General features: G+C 40.0%; 1 protein-coding gene across 1 annotated transcript in view; it reads left to right on the top strand.

Annotated features, from left to right (window-relative positions):
- Positions 1–20,540, top strand: part of glud1a (glutamate dehydrogenase 1a) — an 88,800-nt gene extending 68,260 nt beyond the window's left edge. The window contains exons 11-13 of the mRNA XM_041176213.1: positions 2,141–2,232; positions 10,890–10,952; positions 16,513–20,540. Coding sequence (XP_041032147.1) covers positions 2,141–2,232; positions 10,890–10,952; positions 16,513–16,632 — 275 coding nt within the window. The 3' untranslated portion in view covers positions 16,633–20,540. The remainder of the gene's footprint in view (positions 1–2,140; positions 2,233–10,889; positions 10,953–16,512) is intronic.
- The last annotated feature ends 1,314 nt before the right edge of the window (positions 20,541–21,854 follow it).

Below are 21,854 nucleotides of genomic sequence, written 5' to 3'. Positions count from 1 at the left end.
TGTTGTGATCGCTATCACAACATAGGAAGTCCTATTGGAAGCACTGTTGTGGAAGATTGCATCATCTGAACAGATGCAATGGAGAAACAGAGAATGGAATAAAAGTTCTTACAAAAAACTGAGTGAAATAAGGTGTAGTCAAGGTAGCTCAGATTATCTCTGATATTGTTTGAAAGCCTATCCCCGGAAATAGATGTAGAGGAAGGGAAGAGTCAGAGATTGACCATGTTGAAGGTAAGGGAAGGGTGGAAACTGAAAGCAAAGTTGATTAAATTTTCCAGTTCAGGGCAAGAGTAGGAAATTGCATTAATAGACATCAATGTACTGGATAAAGAAGTGAAGGAGGGGACCTGGGAGAACTGGAACAAAGAATGTCCCACATATCCCACAAAAAGGCAGGCATAGCTAAGACCCTTATAGGATCCCATAGCAACACCTTCTGTTTATTTGGAAGAAGTGAGCGGAATGGAAGAAGTCGCTCAGTGTGAGAACAGATTCAGTCAGGTGGGGTGTGTGGAAGAAAACCTGTTAAAGGGATGGAGATATAGAGGGATCAGACATCCATGATTGGATCAGAAAACTCAAAAATATTAGTGTTGGAAGGCATCAGAGTTGCGGATGTAAGTGGGAAGAGACTGGACAAAGACGAAAAATAATTGCAGTAGGAAGAAATCAGTTCCGTGTGGTAAGCACAATCTGGGTTTATCAGGGTGGTCCTGTTTGTGGATCTTGGGAAGGAAGTAAAAGTGCATTGGAGACCATGAAGAGAAGATCTCCAGAGAAGATAAGGTTAATGGCAGTCTTTGAAACAATGCCTGAAAAGTCCATTCTAAGTGGTGCTCTGTCTGCAAACAGGGTCCAAAGCAGAAAGAGTCATTGCTATTGATTTTTTTTCAACTTGATGAACCATGGTCAACGGCAAAGGCCCATAACAAAAAACTAGTGGTTGAAATGAAAAGGAGCGACAATGGCAATAAATCTAAAAGTAATGATTCGGTGAAGTCAAGCTTGGGTAACACAAATCACCTGCTGCCCGAGTTCTTATGATTAACTTGAGCACTGTGGAAGTGGACATGATTCTTATCCTCCTTTTCCCCTCCACATCCCTGCCAGAAAAATGTCAGAAACAAACTGCTCCTGCTGTCCTGAAGTTTCCATGAGGAATGGTACATCAGTTCAGACCTTGGGTTAGATTAACTGATCTTTGAATTGCTGGTGCTGAATGGTACAAGGACACCAAGGACGAAACTGCGCGAGGGAGAACAAGATGGCTAAAATGCGCCCACATAAAGTTTGAACTATCCTTACTGGACGTTGGGAGTAGAGGGCAGCTAGTCAGTGAGATCTCTTGCTGGCTGATTTTTATACTAAGAACATAAAGATAGTGCAAGGGTTGAATTTATCAAACGCTTTGTGAAATCTGCTGATTTGTCCCAGTGTCAAAGATTTTGAGTAGATACAAGATCATTGCCTTGAATGCAATATATTATTGTTCCTCCACCCATTCCATGGTTACCCATAAATACCAAAATCATTTCTTCAGTTAATGAAATGCTTCTTTATCCAGATACTTGGCTGTAGGCCCTATCCGTATAGGTAAAATTCTGAAATTGGGTGTGGTGACAATAAGCACTGAAGCGTAATGGTGGCTGGAATATTATCGCTAGCAAATTATTGAATACCAGATGTGGTTTCTGTTACTTTTGTAGGAACTGTTGATATTGATAATGGATTTGAAAACTGAAGAATAATAGATTGAAAGTGTAATCAAATTTAAGCTTTTAGCAGTGTTTGATTTTATTTTATGATAAAATTTATTTTGGGAAGGCTTCAGACACACTGAACTTGTAATACAATTGACAAAAACCACCAGCAATGAGGAAGGCCTGATGGCCTTCTATTCTGATGGTTTCTATTGTAAATTGTATGTTTTAACTTGAAAGGTTTTAAAACTGTCTTCACTTCCTCGCCCCCGCAAAGTGCTCAAATTTTCTGTGTCTGCTGTCCAACAATGATCTTTCAGCCAATGTGGAAGCTTGTGGAAGGAAGGAGCAATTGCTATCTTGCAACAGTTCCGCATATTTTCTTATTTGAACTTTGACTCTGCCTAGCCAGTAATCCTGTTCCATTTTCTCCTTAGTGTCTGTCCAGGAAAGTTTGGAGAGGAAGTTTGGCAAGCATGGTGGCACCATACCAGTTGTACCAACTGCAGAATTCCAAGCCAGAATAGCGGTGAGTTTCTTGGACTATTCCTCTTCTTTACCCCAATGCACAAACCCCTAGCCCCCCGCCAATCCCTGAGCCTCCAGCTCTCCAAATCTAACAGACAAATACGCTGATCTGGGCTTATCGCAGAATAGGGCCTAGAAGAGTAAAGTGAAAACAGAAAAATATCGTAATCCTAATGCCAAAGTATATAATCCTGGATCCGATCAGGATAAGGATTTTGACAGAGCAAACGAATGAAAATGGGACCTTGAAAGATCTCCTTATTTTTGATACAGCAGATTTTATATTTAATATCTTAAGGATGATGGAAGTTTATGCATTGAAGAGGAATAAAGCTGCTCTGATGCTAACCCTGTGTTCGGAAATTATTGTTGGTTCAGCAAATCCTGGGTGTAGTAGCAAATTAGATATGCTGAAGGAAAATGTTTGACCATTTGCATGGGAGAGAATTTGCTAAATTAATTGCATGCAGTTCCTCTATTCCTCTTTAACGATTAGTGATATTCCATGCCTGGGCAGCTGCAGTGGTGGTGTGTGCCACATTCGAGAGGACTGTGGTATATATAGATAACCTACTGATAATGAATTTGGACCGCCCTGAGTATATTGCACCATGCACTATTTAACTGATGATCCTTTTCTTTAACATGTTTCAGTTAGCGATACCACATCTGATTCCTCCAGGAATTAATGCTTCTAGCTTCCTTATTTTGTTTTGGGTGCTGTGCACATTGCTTTACAAGCAATTTAATTATTTATTAATCATTTCCCTTCATTTTTAAGCTTTTAAAGCTGAATATCAAGCAGAGAACAAATAAAGGATGTAGGCAATTCGTTTAAGTGATGGGAATGCAAGTATTCTCACCTGAATTTTTAGATAAAGATTGCCAAGTGCTAATGGCACAATTTGTGTATATTTAAACTCTTAGCCAGCTCGTTCAAAATTAGGGTGTTTCCTTCAAAGCTGGGCAGTGAATGTTCCATTTATAGAACATATACAATCTATGTTAACTAGGTGTGGTAACCAGTTATGCAGGCACTGCCTTTGCAGACAGATGGTTACAGTCCATGAAACCTGACCTTTATTTTTATTCTTTCATGGTGTGTGGGCATCACTGGCAAGGACAGCATTTGTTGCCCAATCCTAATTGCCCTTGAACTGAGTGGCTTGTTCAACAGTTTCAAAGGGCAGTTAAGAGTCAACCACAGCTGTGGGTCTGGAGTCACATATAGGCCAGATTGGGTAAGGATAGCAGATTTCCTTCTTAAAGGATTTTAGTAAACCAGATGGGTTTCTAAAACAATCGGTAGTTTCTTGGATTCCGTTACTGAAATTAGCTTTCAACTCCAGCTTTTCTTAACTGAATTAAATTCTACCAGCTGCCTTAGTGGGCTTTGAACCCATGTCCCCTTAGCATTAGCCTGAGCTTCTGCATTACTAGTCCAGCGACATTACCACTATGCCACCCTAATGGCACAACCAAGATCGAAAGTTTGAGTGGTGAGTCTCAGGAACAACCCCACATGCTCCTGCACATTGGTGCCCTTTAGCAAAACTTCTCCGGTGTATTTTACAAAGAAGATACATCTCTCCAGCCTGATTACTGGTCCAGTCCACCAGCTGATAATGAAGGTAGGAAGGAACCCTGCTGAAATTTTGCGATTTATCCTTTTTAAAAACGAAGTTCCCTTTTTCTACCTTTTTTGTTTCCTGCACTATACCCATCAGAGACCCAAGATCAACTTTGCCAATGTTGGTACTCTTCCCTGGGAATTGAGTCTCACTGGCTGACTTGCTCCATGCTTTGTCATGGTAATTCATTTTAACTTCCATCATGTGCCTCCACATTGCACTATTGTTGATCACATTTGATCTGTATCTTAACTCCATCTACCCACCTTGGTTCTGTTGGAAAAAACATTTCTTAATAGAAATCTATTCATCTCAGTTATTACATTTTCAGTTGACCTCAAGCCTCGATGTTTTTTTTTTGAGGAGCTCCAGATTTCCACAATCATTTGAGAAGAAATACTTTCTGACTGCACCCTAAATGGTCTAGCTCTAATTCCAATGTTACATTCCATGTTCTGAACTTTCCACTGGAGGAAATAATTTTGCTTTTTTAAACTTCTCAAATCCTTTAATGATCTTCAATACTCTAACCAAATCACCTTTAATCTTTAACACAAAGGATTGCAAACCTAGTCAATGGACTCTGTCTTCATAATGTAACCCATTTAACTTCTTAGGTTTTGGAATGTGAAGTGTGCAGTGACTAATGCTAGTGTACAGTTCCACAAGCCATTGCTTTTAATTACCAATACTGCAATTAGAAAATACTTAATTTTCTATACACGAGGGAATGCAATCTATCCTCATAACTTAACACTTTTAGAACCAAAACGTCAACTCTTGAGTTCATTGCATGTAGAAGGATCAGTGGACTCTTACTAGACCTGTCTGAAATTACTCAACTTCTCTAAAATTCTTCCAAAGTGAAATATAGTGTTGAATGGAGGGGTGTTGTGGAAGGTGAAAGAGCAAGTCACTGCCTTCTTTTTCCAATTAAACCTCATCTCCATTCCATAAGAAATGGCTGAATATAAAAAATGTGCCACGGTCAGGGGAAAAAAGGGCTACCAAAGTACAGGCCGAAAACCAAATCTTCTATTGTATTGGTAACTTAAGTAGAAGTGGATCTTGTTGAGGAGGAGTTTAGATTTGTATTGTGTTAAATATAATGAACAAACAATGCAAATGTATTTTGTACATTTTGGTGCTATACCTGCAAGAGATCTGTAAAATTGACAATAAATTAGACACCTAGCAGTTCATTTACCCTGCCCCACTCAAGAATGTTGATAACTAGCAGGGATTTCATTGGCATAGGTTTCAGGGTGGAAAATCTGCTATATTGTCCAGGAAGATTGTGAAGTTTAAGCAATTTGATTCAGTCCTTAGTCACACACCCTTTTTTCGTTTTCTACGCCCACCGCCCCCCCCCCCCCCCCAACACCACCATTTGAAACAAGTTTTGAAGACCTATTTTGCTTTGAAAAATTACCTGGTGAGTGACAAATGAATGGAGAGAAACTAAAGAACAGTACAGTACAGAGGCATCTCAGTGTCCTAGTACATCAATCACAAAGTTGGTATGCAGGTGGAGCAAGTGATTAGGAAAGCACATGAAATGTTGGCATTTATTGTAAGAGGAATTGAGTATAAAAGTAGGAAGTTTTGCTACAGTTGTACAGGATGTTGGTGAGACCATTTCTGGAGTACTGAGTACAGTTTTGGTCTCCAAAATAGGATATAATTGCATTGGAAGCAGTTCAGAGAAGGTTCATGTGACTGATTCCTGGGATAAAGAGGTTTATCTTATGAGGAAAGGCTGGGTAGGTTGGGCCTATAGCCTTTGGTGCTTAGAAGAATGAGAGGTGATCTTATTGAAACACAAAATTCTGAGGGGACTTGACTGGGTGGATGTTGAGAGAATGCTTCCACTTGTGGTGGAGTTTAGAAACAGGGGACACAGTTTTAAAAATAAGGGGTCTCCCATTTAGGATGGAGGTAAAGAGAACTATTTTCTGAAGGTTGTTCATCTGTGGAATTATTTTCCCTAGAGAGCAGCAGAGTCTGGGTCATTGAATATGTTCAAAGCTGAGTTAGATAGATTTTTGATCAGCAAGGGAGTCCAGTGTTATGGGGAGCAGACAGGAAAGTGGATTTGAGGCCACAATCAGATAAAGCACAATCTTAAATGGTGGAGCAGGCTTGAGGGGCCAAATGGCCTCCTCCTCCTAATTCTTGTGCACATTATGGGTGTCTAATTCCAAACATCAAAAAAACAACAATGACATGTATTTATATACTAGTTTAATGTTGTAAAACGTGTCGAGGCACTTCATAGGAGTTATTAAAAAAATTTGCTGCTGAGCCACACAGATATCGCGACAGATCAAGACAGTTGGTTAAAAGCTTACTCAAAGAGGTAGGTTTTACGGAGCATCCTCAAGGAAGAAAGAGAGACTGAGAGGTTTAGGGAGGGAATTATAAAACTTAGGACCTCGACAGCTGAAGGCATGGCTGCCATTGCTGGAACAATTAAAATCAAGGATGCACAAGAGACCAGAATTGGAGGAGCGCAAAAGGGAGTTGTGGGGCTGGAGGGGGCTACAGAAATAAGGAGGGAAGAAGCTGTGGAGGAATTTGAAAAACAAGAGAATTTTAAAATCACAGCATTGCTTAACGAAGCCAAAATAGCTTAGTGAGTGCAGGTGATAGGTGAATGGGACTTGGTATGAGTTGTGATACAGGCAGCAGAGTTTGATGATATCAAGTTCACTGAATAGAAGATAGGCGGGGGGTTGACCAGGAGTGCATTGAAGTAATCAAATCTAAAGTTAATAACTGAATGGATGATGTTTTCTGCAGCAGGTGAGCTGAGATGGAAGTGAAGTTGGGAATAAATGGGCTTAGTAACAGCGCCGATATGCATTCAGAAGCTTATCTCGGGCACAATTAATGACACCAAGTTTGCAAATGGTCTGGTTCAGTTTCAGACAGTTGCCAGGGAAAGGGATGGAGTCGATAGCTAAGCAACAGAATTTGCGACGGAGTCTGAAGACAATGGCATTGGTTTTTCCAATATTAATTGGAGGACAAACTATCTGACATTTTAGAGACAGTGGAGCTGGTAGTGTTGAGGTAGGGCTGGGTGTTATCAGTGTACATGTCTCTATTTTTTCCCTGTTATTCCTTCCGGTCTGTTTTCATGAGGTTCAAAGCATGTTTTCATGAGGAGGTTCAAAGCAGGATAAGTCTGTGCACATCATCTTGCTAGATGTCATGCTCAGTGGTAGAGCATGATTTGCACACCAGTGCTTAGAATCCTGTGAACAGTTATTGTCAAGGTTGTGATTCAAACTTGTATTTCATGTGATGTTCACTCTCACATCATAAATTTACTTTTCTTAGTCCTTGCATGTTGTGGCATTCAAAATCATAATTCACTCTGGAGTGAACACTTGGGCTCAGTTCCCTTGAATAAAATGTGTTGTAACAATAATGAAGCAGTCTCCTTGTTGAAAGGAAGAGTCAGTTGCCTAGAGGCCAGAGGGAGTGGCAGATCTCCATTATGGCAATAAAGCAGATTTTGAATGTTTCATGCAAGTTTCAACCTAGCACTCGGAGCATATCTGAAGAAACGTCAGAAACATGTGAAAGCACATTTGTGCAGTTAGTTGCTTTGAACTGCAGGGATTATCATTTTGGCATGTGCCCTGCAGAGTTAACCACCAGTTCAGTGTGCCAATTCTGTGCTCTCACGTAATGGGTTAGGTTTCAAATCCAGTAGGTTCTGAGATAGCACGATGCGAAAACTTTGTGAATTCACCATTGAATGAATGTACTAAACTGTAGAGCAGTAAAGGGAAGTCTGTATAATATCTGATCCATGAAACCTGAACCCAGTATGCAAGCCATGCAACTGTCATGACTGAGAGGTTGCCATGCAAAAAGCAGTTTTTGTTCCGTCCACCTGCCTGGCTTTGAATGCTATATGCCCTTTCCTCAGGATGTTTATTGTTTCCATACTGTGTGTTAACTTTCCTGTGAGTCCATTCTAATAATGCTCTGCAATAGCCCACGACAATAATACCATTCTCGTTTGATGAAAAGAGCTGGAAAATTGGCAGGTGTTTTATTCTTGACATTGGATATGAAATAAAGGCCTGTCATTTGCTAACTTCCACCACTGCCCTTTAGTCTGGTTTGAGAAATTACAATCACTTTGGTGGTTTAAATAGATTTAAATCAACAATGAGTCCTGTATTGGTAGAAGTGCTAACGAGCCTTCCTTTCTCCAATGATCCTGCATGACAGACCGCTCCACTTTTGCCTCTGGCTGGAACTAACTTTGGCAGTTAGTAATGCATCTCATCATAATTGCTGTTCACATATTTTGTTTCTATCACCAGTGGCTAATGTTCCTTACAGATACACAAAGCTTTTCAGTTCAAAGTTTGCTTTAACCCTTTTGTAACGCATGACATGTTTGCGCATAACATTTCGCTGCGTTGATCGAAGGCTGCATTGCTTTATAATGAGTTGTAGGGAACTGGTGAGATGTTTAGACTTGCCTCCAGCATTTATAATTAATTTGAAGCAACTTTTATGCTTTGCTCAGAAAAAGAAGTGTCATAAATGTTGGCATTAAAAGCCAAATCTGTGTTACATTTGGATATGTTGCTTTTAATAGGAGTTTTTGCAGTAGCTCTGTTCAGGGCAGGCATTCCTTATAAATTTGGTATGTCAAAATTACTTTCAATGTAATATACATGAAAAGGAATTACATTTGGGTCATTCTATAAAGTATTTTAAGTAGCTCTTCTGTGACCAGACATAATCTAATCTGTAGCTTTAACAGTTCATGTATATAAACTAGGGTGGTGCTTGCCAGATTATTTCCTGCTGTGACCCTATTTTAATGCTTCACACTTGCGACAATTCCAGAGTGAAAATTTGGGGAGGTTGGGGGAAGAGAAAATCTTATTGAGTGGGGTTGTATGGGGCGAGATGGGAGAGCGGAGTTGTTGAGTCATTGCTGCCTCAGCTTGTGACCCCAGTTGCTTGTCCCATGATCCCAATGGGGGGTTGCAACCCACAGTTGGGGAACCCCTAAACTATCGGGTTGTGACAAGCAAAAATTGGTTTCTTGTTGATTTTTACTTATTGGTCCTTTGTCCTATTTTACCTCACCATAAGAAGTTTCAAGTCCGACTACCATCAGAAAGGAAAGTTACCCCCTGTTCTACTCTCTCCAGTAAGTTCAGACTAGAAAGTGTGAGAGAACACCCCAAGGTGTCTGATCAGTCAGCATCTCCTTTTGTGTAGTTGCAGTGAAATAAAGCCTTGGTTAGATCACAACAGGAATGCTGTGTAGAGTTCTAGGCACCATACTTCAGAAAAAATATATTACCCTTGGTCTTGGAAGGAGTGCAATGCATATTTCCCAGAATATTACCACAACACCAAGGGTTAAATTATGAGGAGATATTGCGTAAATGAAGCTTGTGCTGTTTGGAATATAGAAGGCGACGTGATTTGTTCTGGGGTTTGTGAGGATTTTGAAAGGAATTGAAAGGGCAGATGGAGAAACTATTTTAACTGGTGGGGAAGTATATAACCTAATCTTAAAATCAAGCTATTTAGGAAAGAAGTTAGGAAACACTTTGCACAAAAGATGTGGAAGTGTCGAACTCAAAAAGCAGTAGATGCTAGTTCAATTAATAAATCAAAGTTTTGCTAGCCAAGGATATTGAGGGGTATGGAGTGAAACCCCATGAATGGAGTAAGATACAGATTAACCATGATCTTATTTAATGATGGAACAGGCTTGAGGGACTGAATGATCTATTCCTATGTTCCTGTGGGAAAATGCTTGACGTTTGCGTGATGCCTTCTGGTGGCGACATGGCTCAGCTCAGTGACTGACCATGTGAGGAGTCAGCCTCAGAGACAATCCACCTTCTGGTAGACATACACTGCAGGTGTACTGTAGGTCTCTTGAGTTCTGTCGGAGTCTGTAGAATTCACTTACTTTTGTCAAAATAATTTCCAAGAACAAGTGGCTCACTGAAAAATTTGCTGGTTGTTTTTGTATTGATTGCAAGGCAATTCTTTCCTTACTAAATTAGCATAGAACTAGTTAGTTATAGAAACTCCATGTCCAAACTTGCTTGACATTCCTGAAGATCTGACGAGTTGGAAATGGAGTGAATGCAAACCTTTCTCTTCATACTGGTCACATCCTCAGCCTTACCTGAATGAAAACAGAGTGCACCAGGACTGCAACAATAAATCTTTGAGAGCTGCACTTTTGTTCTTGTTACCTTGTGCACTACAGCAGGGTTGCCATTCTATTGGATAATTAATTGCGATCTTCCTTAAGAGAAGCTCGTTGATCTGCAGCGTAGTAAGGCTTCATTGTCTCCTGGAGATCATTGTGGGAAGGCATGAAGTGGAGGAAAGTATTGAGTCGTCATGAATTTATGAATAAAATCCAAATCCAAAATCAGTTGGGAATAAAATAATTTCTAGGAGTAACAAATCCTAATCTTGGAACTGACGTCAGAGGATCCAACTAATGTTGTCAAAGCCCAGGTTTGCTTATTCACAACATTTTTTTGTATTCCCTGATCATGAGAACAGAAGTAATTTTCTTTGTAACCCAATTTAGTTTTTACATTCTTGCTTTTTTTTTTAAAAGCTAGAATTGAAAGCAGCAATCAGATTGTTCTAAATTAAAATGAGTAAAATCTGGGAAAGAAGACGGGACAAAAGTTGAACTACGTTATTTAGGGTGATTTAAAACTTGAGCCCCAGAGTTGAGGCTAAAAGTAAAATTATCTTTGAGGTTAGTCTATTCCACATGAGGTCTGCCGTCTGTCACCTTATTTTGAGAGACACTGGGGGAAATCTAGATACGGGACTTAGTCTGAGAAGATGGGCAACATCCGTTCTAAAGATAACTTGTTCCCTCTAGAACAACAGTATCCTAATTCATTCTGCCAGATTGCATGTTGCACTAAGCTACTTATATATTTTCACACACAATTGCTATTTTTTTCTAGGCTAATGTGCTCCTCTCTCTCCACAGGGTGCCTCTGAGAAGGACATTGTCCATTCTGGACTTGCATATACCATGGAACGCTCAGCAAAGGTATGCAAATAGAGAAATAAGTTGTGCAAAGGAAGGTAGAATAGCCCATTTGGGAATCTGTACAATGTTTACACTCTGTGATCTAAATTCTGTGCTACCATAAGAGGTTTAAACTACCAATATTACCTTGTGCAGCATGGAATTTTAAGGGATTTTAATCCTGCCTTTTCTCCACATGACCTCGAGTTCCATACCTGACTTAGAAAAGAACAGACCTTGCATTTATATAGTGTCTTTCATGCCCTCAAGGCACTCCAAAGACTTCACAGCTAATAACAAACTTTTTAGAGCATAATCACTGCTAGGAAAGTGTGGCAGCTGATTTGCACACTGCAAGGTCCCTCAAATAACAATGCTAAATAATCCAATCTGTTTTAGTGGCATTGGTTGAAGGACCAGTGTTGCCCAGGGGACAGAAATTATTTCCCTTCTCCTTTTCAAATCTCATCTTGAGATCTATTGTATACACCTGAACTGGAATATGGTGCTTTGGTAACATAGAATTAGAGATTCTACAGCACACAAACCATTCAGCCCAACCAGTCAGTTGGCTTATGTGCTCCAATCGAAGCACCTCCCACCTTTTCTCATCCAGCTTTGAGCATGACCCTCCATTCCATTCTTCCTAATATACTTACCTAGCTTCCCCTTAAATGCATCTGTTGTATTCACCTCAACTACTCTGTGGCAATGAATTCCACATTCTAACCACACTCTAGGCAAAGAAGCTGCTTCAGAATTCCCTATTTAATTTTTTTGGTGATGTCTTGTCTATTAATGGCCCATAGTTTTGCTCTTCCCCACAAATGGCAGCATGAATTCTGTCTACTCTCTCAAAACCTTTCATAATGTTAAAGACCTCTGTTAAGTCAGCTTTCTCTTCAGAGAAAGGAGATCCAGTGTGTTCATCCTCTCCTGATTGTATACCCCCACATTTCTGATATCATTCTTGTAAACCTTTTTTGCACCCCATTCTATGTCTCCATATCCAGTTTATAATATGGTAACTGTAGTCCAAATGTAGTCTAACCAAGGTTCAATACATGTTTAATGTAATGTCAAATTTTCTATCCCTCTTGTGCTTGGTTTGCTTTTTTTATGGCATTATTGACCTGTGTCACTACTTTTAGTGATCTGTGTATTTGTGCTCCTAGATCTTTGTTCCTCCGCCCCATTTTGATTCTTTTCCAAGTACTGGAATAGGTTTCTTCATTTTCTCATCAAAATGTCATACTTACCTGTGTTGAAATTTATTTTGGCGATTATTTGTCCATTCTGAAAATGCATTAATGTTGTCTTGTAATTTGCTGCAGTCTTCCTCCATATTGTGTTTTGATTCCAAGGTCTAAATTGTTCCTATAAATTATTTGTTACAATCCCTATAGAGACCGATAAGTTTTTAAAAAATATTTGTTTCCAGTGACTGACTGGATCACACAGCAAGGCTTCAAGTTTTTAAGACTTTTACTGGAATAAAAGCAACATTGACTAAATGCAATTTAGTAGGCAACTTATACTCTAAACTACAGAGAAAGTCCCTCATTTAGCTTTAAACATGATTAAGAACTCTACACTATGGTTATACTTTACATTGTCCCTTAAGTGGAAACTTCATTCTCCAGGAACCAGTTCCAAGTTATTCTCAGCTCCTGAGGACTTGCCTCCTTTCTTTTCCCAACTGGGTAACTTCTAATCCCAGAACAGACTTCCACTGTGAGGATTACATTGGAGATTTCTTCTATCTAGCCCAAGCATGGCAAATCTTCCAGCCTCCTTTTAAATCCACACGAACTCGGTCTATTCAATATGAGCTGCCACTGTCTTCTGCAGAGTGAACAAAAGAGTCAGTATTTTCTCTGCTCAAGTGCAGGACTGGCTGCCTGTATCTCCTGCCCTGTGCTCTCAGCTACAGACTGACATGTGTCTGAGAGTTCAGGGATATCTTAGCAACCCTGTAACCCAGTACTACAATGGCGACAATGACATTTCCCTTGCCAAAGCTTGTCTCTATGGCAACATGAATTGCATGGACCTTGTATCCAGATAGAAATGCTAATTAGCTATCCTCTAGACCCCCAGCTCTATTTTATCTTGGAATTAAGCAGACAGTTTGAAGTATAACCATTTATAAAACTTGACATTCCTAAAACCTCCCTATGACACTTGAAGACTAATAAATCTAGCCACAGTTGGCACAACTGCTCTTGCCATTGGCTATAGGTGTGAACATTTTGCATCATCTTTCCCTTTTAATCTTTAACAACCAAGCCACCCAGGCTTCTTGAGTAAAATTCACAGCATGTCACGTGACCCCCTTCATTCCTCCATTTTACCTTGGGAGTCCCAAAACATAACCTTAATATTTTATTCATAACATTATGAACAACACTGATCCCAGCATTAGTCCTCATGGAGCCACCTTCTGTCATCCTGAATTAACTGTCCTTTACTCCTACTGTCTGCTTGCACGCGGCTAGCTGCTCATTCATTTCATCATATCTCATTAAGCATGTTACTTGAAAGTTGGGACCTCCATCAATGCAGCACTGCTTCAGTATTGCACTTAAGTCTCTTAATTGGGGCTTAATTCAAAACCACCTGGCTCAGAGGCACAAATGCTATCATCATGCCAGCTCTCCCTTATGCCCCTTAGCTGAGGCACACACAGGGGTATGTGCCACAATACAGCAAATGATGCAGCATATGGGTGTGGTGACAAATTATGCTCGGGCTATTCATGCAAGTCTAACAAACTTTTTTTATGTAATAGTGTGAGAAACACTGGGTTGAATTGTGATTTCAGACATTGCATAACGCCCTTGCCTCTGGCAGTATGACTCTTGGTGTTTAGTATTGCATTCACCAAAGTACCTGTCTCTCCCGGTAATTCGCATAGAATAATAATTGGTCCCACAAGACATGATTTTCTGCTTCATAATTTTAAAATTAGCTCATGACCTGCTTTTAAATAGATGGCTTTTTGTCTTCCATCTATTAAACTTCACTGTATTTCTGAGGGAGTGCTGCACTACCAACGAACTATCTTTTGGATGAGAGATTAAATTGAGGCCCTATTTGCCCTCCTGATGTCCTAGGCAGTATTTATCCCCAATCTCCGCTAAATCAGATTATTTATCATTTATTTATTTGCTGTTTGTAGAACGTTGTACACAAATTGATTGTTGCCCTTTCTACATTGCAACAGTGGCTACACAAAGTATTAACTTGGCTGTGAAGCACTTTGGAAAATTCTGAAACCCTATAAATTACTATATAATTCCAAGTTTTCTTAACATAGAACTGCACCCAGTTTTAGATGAAACAGATAGCTCTCCTGAATTATGTTTCTATACATTTCTGGCCAGCACACATCTGTTGTTTTTTTTTATAAAAAGACAATGTACATTTCTTCCACTTCTGCACCTTAATATCTGAGAGCTGTTTCCCTAATCCTGTCTTTCCAGTGGGGAACCACATTCTTGGGGATTGCAAATTTGAAAATGGGAGTTATGCCGTTAGTAGTTTCTGACCAGTGCTCCCTTCAGAACCATGAGAGTAGGAATAGGAGTTAATACTGGAGTCATTAGGTATAAGACCATAAGACATAGGCCAATCGGCCCATCGAGTCTACTGCGCCATGGCTGATATAATCCTCAATTCCACTTTCCTGCCTTTTTCCCATAACCCTTGATTTCCTTACTGATTAAAAATATATCTATCTCAGCCTTGAATATACTTAACAACCCAGCCTCTACAGCCCTCTGTGCTAAAGAACTCCACAGATTCACCATGCTCTGAGAGAAGAAATTCCTCATCTCTGTCTTAAATGGGTGACCCCTTACTCTGCGATTATGCCCTCTGGTCCTAGGCTCTCCCACAAGGAGAAACCTCTCAGCATCTACCCTGTCAAGTCCCCTAATAAACTTATGTTTCAATAAGGCCGCCTCTCATTCTTCTAAACTCCAATAAGTACAGGTCCAACCTACCCAACCTCTCCTCATAAGAAAATACCTTTTTGAGCCTGCTAATGAATTTTCATTAAACCAAATGCCACAAGTGAATGCATAATCCTCCATTTGCATACAACCTGACTTGTTTAAGAATGTAACAACCCCACTGTTACCCTGAAATTTGGTTGACATAGAATTCCAAGCAATTTCCACCAAGATAAAGGACAAGATTCTGGAACACTGAGTGCACCCAAACTGTGACTCGAGTCTGCATGTCAAATCTTGTCTCATATCAGATTCCGGGTAAAGTTCTTCCTGCACTGTCAGTACTATCTCTTAAAACATAAGTGTCACCTAGATGGCCTACAGGCTATCCATACCCTGTGAATCTCCAGTGTCTTGCCTCCTGCAGTCTGCTCGATTTCTGATTAGTTTTAAAAATTGTGCTCCTTAAACCTGTTTGTCTTTCCTAGGTCTGTTTTCAGTACTGCTTCCTCACAAAATGGAAATCGAGACACTCAACTTCAAACAGTTAATTTGTATTGGCTTAAGATAGAATGCTTTTTATTACTCTCTTTTGAATCTAACTTCCCTTTGAAAGTAGGGAAATGACTAAGCATTTGTTTCATTATTATGTGACCTGCTGCTTCTTGAGTTTAGTCATCCATGCCTTATAAACCCTTTAGACAAAGAGTTACATTCCCAACATTGGGGGATGGATGCTTCCACAGCAGCCCACAAAGCTGCACCAACTGAGTCTGCTTGTCTGGGATTTGCCCCACCATTAGCAGAGATTACTCAAACATAAATAACACATTTTGATGGCACCGGCCATTTTGATGGCCTCCTTGCACTAAATTTGTGAAAGCATTGAGTTACTTGACAAGATATTGAAAACAGCCAGCATGTAAACTTGGCATGCCCTCCTGTCCGTCCAGTGTTGCTGAGGACAAATTAGAGCGCTTCATGAAGCCTGATTTGTTTAAAGATCATGTGACTCTTCCAAATCACCCATGGCTGTTAATCATCAAACGTTGAGCTATTCAAATTTTAAGCGGCAATGTTTGCTCTGTAGAAAGACCCCTCTGTTCAGTACTGAGAGCTGTGTGCTGGTAAATGGCTGCTTGTAAAACAAGGCCAGTTCTGTCTTGCAGCGTCTTTCCTTTTGCTGAAATCTCTTGCAACTGTTTTCTACTATAAATTGGTATTTGACTGTGGAAAGCAAAGTGCAATCAAAAACCTTTTCTAAAAAAAATAGATCTCTTGTACTTGGAGAAAAATCATCTGTCAATCTCTTCTCCCTCCAATTTTATTTGGTCCTCTGCCAATATCCTTGTACATGCACAAGTCACTGGGCAGTGAGCTGGTCCCTTGGCAGGCAGAGTCTGAATGGTGCAGCTATTTGGACATCAGGGTGCAAGTAGGATTAGGGTCAGCTGTTGTGGCTTTCATTTTGAATTATCGGTTTGGGGTGGGCATTTAGAGTGGTTAGTAGAGTGACGTGCCAGGGGAATGCCAGAGCTGTAGAACTGTACCCCAATGAGAATGAAAAGAGTCTAAATTAAGTATGCATGCATTCTTTCATAATTTTATTTTTCCCTCCATTACAGCAAATCATGCGCACAGGGATGAAGTATAACCTGGGCCTGGATTTGAGAACAGCTGCCTATGTCAACGCTATCGAGAAAGTTTTCAAGGTGTATAACGAGGCTGGCCTGACCTTCACATAGAGTGGGCACCGTCCGTCCTTTTCAAACCCTCTCTTGCCCTTTTCCCAGCCAGACATATCAAACGTTTACATATAATAGAATATTATTTTCCTTTTTACTTTTTAAACCATTGGAACACTAATTCCACAATAGAAACTGCCATAATTAGTCAATAGGTTGAATAACTAATGTAACCCACAAGTCAAAATTAAGGCTTACAGAAAATTTTATGATCTCACACTGCTGGCAGGTGGGAGCCATGTTACAATTACTTGAAGGGAGGAGCTTTTCACTGTGTTGCATCCGAATTGTGGTCCCTAGCTCACAAACCCTCAGTTTCATTAAATTGACATACACTCTCACTGAGAGAGATTCTGGAAGCCTGTTTGCCATTTGGGGGTATGATACTTCAGCATATTTGACCCCTCAATCCTCAAACAGAATGGATTTCACCAAGGGATTGCCATTTGTCTTCACTGAGTCTGACTGTTCCAAATGTCTACAAGTTAACTGTAGCATACTTGTCAAAATTGTATCATTTAGGGTCCTGATATGCACATGGCAAAAAAGAACAATATTGCTTAAGGGCAGTTAGATCTTAAAAAGCTGCACCAGAGTGTTTTTTTAATTGGTAAACTATAATTCGCATTTGACAGGAGTTATTTTTTATGGTTCATTGACCCTGCTGTAAAATTCACCTGCAGAAGTCAGGATCAGGCTCTACTGTGATGCCAGTCATGGTACAATAGCTGACTGAAGCTTGCTGAGGAGACTTGCATATGAAGAGTGACAACTTGGACAAGTGCAGGCTGTCCGCAGGAGTCACTAACTTCAAGAGAATGAGTTGGAGGGGTAGATATCCTTACGATAGCACACCAACACAGTGAATACTGGTGATGGTTGGGGCTCTGTTTACTTAAAGTGCATCTAACTTGCATCAGAGAATGCCATCAAGACACGTGCAAACAGGACAACCTTGTAAAAAGTGGAGATGACTAAAGGATACATGGAAGAGAGGATGAGAGGGTTTGCAAACATGCATGGAAAATAATTTCTAGAGTAAAGCTTACTTTTTCCTGGCTGCGATGTTTTTCATTTCCTTTGTCAATCCATTTGCTTAGCAAATATGCCACTGTGGTTCATACCATATTTTTATTATAGCACAGTGGTTTCAGAGGAACAATGGAGCAGTGCAGTTGGGGGCCCTGTGTTCCTGAGTAATCAGTCACATCAGTGGAAGCCCTTAGTGCAGTTTTATTTTGGAAGCTATATGGGTATTGCCCTAAAGTTGGGAGGAGAGGGTGGGGTGCAGAAAACAGAAATTAAAACTGGCAATCATGACTTTCAAATAACTTGTGCAGCTGCATTTTTTAAAATTAATGCTATGGAATACACCCTCCATTGTGAACAGGGCAGAACACCCAAAACACAAAAGCAACTTTATTAGTAAAACTCTCATTGATCTCCATTTTTTTAAAAGGCACTTTTCTCTACTAGGTAGAATTTCCATTTAAAACTGTAAAGTCTGAGGATGTAACTTTTTCAATTTATATTTATGTTTAAAACTGTTTTTTTGCATGTTTCCTATTTGCATGACTCCCTCACTTTGTGCAGCAATTAGGACGGTGAGGACATTGAATTCTGTAAGCCTTATTGGAAACTTACTGCTATCTGTCTTCAAAGTTCCCTTCAATCCTGCCTCAAACACTTTGAACAGGTGTAAAAATTGATGATTTAAAAAAAATCTAATCCCTTTATTAGAGTATGGTAAACCATCTGTATGGTAATCCCTGTAGAGTGGCTTCAAGTCTTCAGCTTGAGTACAAGCAAGTAAAGTCATAAAGATATGGCACCTCCTAGTTGACTTGAACTACATGGGATTGTCCAATGTAGCACCCTGTATTGCAATGATGTTTTTGCAGATTACACAGGCAAACCAGTGTAGCATCTGATCTTGTAAATTTGCCTGTTAGATTTGCGACAATGCACTTTTCACAGTAGTAACCAGATTGCTTTGAGCTGCTCGGATCTATTTGATAAGATTCGTAGCTCAAAAACTGCAGGATACTGGTAATGACGCCATATCCTGCGGAGGTTTTGTGGCAAGTTTCTTCCCCCTGTCTATCTCATGAGGCCTTGGTAAATGTTCAGAATGAAATTGCATATGACAAAGGGACACTGGAAGAATGTTTCATATTTCTGTAAGATTAAGCATGTCAGGTTTGTCAGCTTTTGGCATTGGCCCTAGGTGCAATGAAATGCCTGATGAACCTTTTTTAAAACAACAGTCTTGTTCTTTTCTATATTCTTTGTAATTGCATGAGGGTGAATTGACAGATTATTAAACTTTTGACATTTCAGAAGCATGTTGATGCATTATCACTAAGTTCTCATGCATTAATCCTCTCTTTTCCTTGGTGACATGGTGCTGAAGTTAGTAGTGCTATCCATTTGCGGCCCACTGTTATAAAGTCATTGGTTGGCGAGCATTTTTGGGTCAGTCTTCACCATCAAACAATTTTGAACCAGGTTCAACCAAATACTCAGGTATATAACTTTAAAAACGATTAATTCAAGTTTGGGGGAAGCACACAAATAATTGGCAGAGGGTCTTAGTAGCTTTTTATTTTTAAAAAGGTAACTTTAGTTGAAGACAAATGGAATACTTTCTAAGAATGTTCTATTCAGTTAAGAGCAACCCAAGGGCTAAGTGTGAGACAAACCTGAGATGGACTAATAAGACAATATGAAAAATCAGTGAAACTCCAACTCTAGGGAGCAAGATCAGAAAAATCACTGGAAAAAACAGACTACCAAACCCACCTTTTTTTCAAAAAGGGCAAGTGAAGGGGCAGAGAGAGATGGAAATAAGTCCCATTGTAGATGCCAAATGGGATAATAAATTATTTCTGCAAATTGTCAAGAGAATCAAGATCTCTTAAGCATGTAAACTTGATTGAAAGGATAAAGAAATATTTAACATATTAAAGCGTTACTGCCTGGAAGTATTCATTAAAGAAGCCTAGGTGGTTTTGGAATCTTTTGGTTATATATTTAGAATAGACCTAAACTAGCTTAAAGGGCTCAAAACCAGAAAATTCCCAAGAATGAGGTTGAAGGTGCTAATTGAGACTAAAGTGCAATAATCAGGAGAGAATCAACGAATACACAGGAGGTATGTGAATTGGAAATGAGCTACAGTGTTGATTATTATTTTAGAGAGAGGCAATAGAACAAACCTGAGTAACAGTGGATTTCTCAGAACTTATTTGGTCTCTTCTGCTGTAGAGGCTCAATCAGGTAGCACACTACTCCCAGAATGTAATAGGGCCACTTGGCATTGCAGCTGCAAAAAAATGCAGCAATTTGAGAATTTGCACAATCAGTGTGAATTTGGGACATTGGTTGCCATACCTATGTTCTGCCACTCCTCCACCCCAACACCATGTGATTGGGTTATTGTCAACGTGCTCCTTGTGCTGCTGAAATGATTGGATGCACTCACTCCCTTCCCATCTTCTCAGCCTCTTGGGTGCCAGAAAACTGGAGACAAACATTTACAGAGATAACAGAGGAAAGAAAGACCAGCGCCTAAATTAATCCCAGTAATTTGATTGTATGAATGTTCGCATCAAATTGCTCACCACTATGTAATGACCTTGTCTAATTGGCAACAAAACAGGTGGATAATTGGGTTGCTTCAAAATTCAACTGTTTTTCATTTTGAAAATTGAATATTAACATGGAGTTTCTGTACCCGTTTCTCTTCCTCCAACCCCAGTATATATCTCTCTCTCTCTCTCGGCGTAATATACTTAAGTTTATAGAACTCTAAATTAATGTGGCGGTAAATGTGTAACCAGAAAGCTGTTTTTCATTTTTTTAACAGCTCAGTGTAAATTTTACCTCAATAAAGCATTTGAAATTTGGCTTGCTTTTCAAAATCATTTGAAGAAAATCTGCTGAACAGAAAATGCTGGAAGCTAAAGAAAAATATACCATGGTATAGCTACCTGAACAGTACATGTTGAAAACTCATACACATTTTCCATATTCAAACTTCACAATCCAAATTCATCTGAGTCATCGCTGTGGGCTGTCTATTGAAAAATGTGTTGAAGGGGAAAAATTAAAAAGCCAAGCTAGAGAGAGAAGTGAAGGCAAGGACTGGTTAACACTGGAGGAGATTAAGACATTGAGAGTGAGAAGAAGAAGGGTAGAGGGAAACAAATATTGGTGGGGTGAAGATGGTAAGTAAAATAGAGAAGTGGAGGAGGAGAGTGCAGTGTGTTCTTTATCAAAAGAAGGATTCTAGACCTCACCTTTTCTCGGATAGTTGGGACAGGAAGGGATATGGGGAATAGCTTGGTAAAGTGGAATTCAGGTAGCAGACCAGCCACTATCTTAATGAATGGTAGAGCAGGCCCAAGGGCCTTACCACAGGCCTCATAATTCACTGAAAGATGAATGATATATGTGTTGCAGTTCTGCTGCAGCCACATTGTCATTTAGAATGAGGTAAACTACACAAACTCTTTCCTGTGTCCCGAACTCATTGGATAGGCCTATTGACCTACCCTAACTGATTTGACAGATGATAACACTTTAAAGCACTTTTAACAAGTATTTCATGCAGTATAGTTCAAGTATTATTACAGCAGTATAATTTCTGTTTTATTACAGAAGTATAGAGCTCCACCCCGCCAGTCAAGTATCTCCCCCCATTTACCACACTCTGCTTTCAACTCTTCACCCTCACCCCAGAACTATGATGAGGATCCCCCTTGTCCTCTCCTGACACCTCACCAACCTCCACATTCAGCACAATATATCTACCATTTTTTGCCACCTCCAACCTGATGCCACCACCAACCTCCTTCCCCTTCCCCTTTCTACATTCAGCAGGGAACATTCCCACCACAACACCCTGCTTCACTTTTTAATCATAGACCACCCACTCCTCTTTGCATGGCAAGTGCAAAAAATAGAATATGTTCTCTTTAACCTCCTCCCTTCTCTGTCCAAGGCCCCATCTAGACTTCCAGGTGAAACTGATCTATTTAGCCTACTGAATTAAAGTAGTACATTTGCTGCTCACAATGCAGTCTCTTCCACATTAGGGAGACCAAACACAGACTGGGTGGTTACTTTGCAGAACACCTCAATTCAACTTGCAAGCATGACTCCCAAGCTTCTGGCCACCTGTCAGTTTATGCCCTGCTCCAACTTTGACCTTGGTCTCC

This window comes from Carcharodon carcharias, chromosome 28 (genome assembly GCF_017639515.1).
Source record: "Carcharodon carcharias isolate sCarCar2 chromosome 28, sCarCar2.pri, whole genome shotgun sequence".
NCBI lineage: Eukaryota > Metazoa > Chordata > Chondrichthyes > Lamniformes > Lamnidae > Carcharodon > Carcharodon carcharias.
This window is presented reverse-complemented; position numbering and strand designations above follow the sequence as displayed.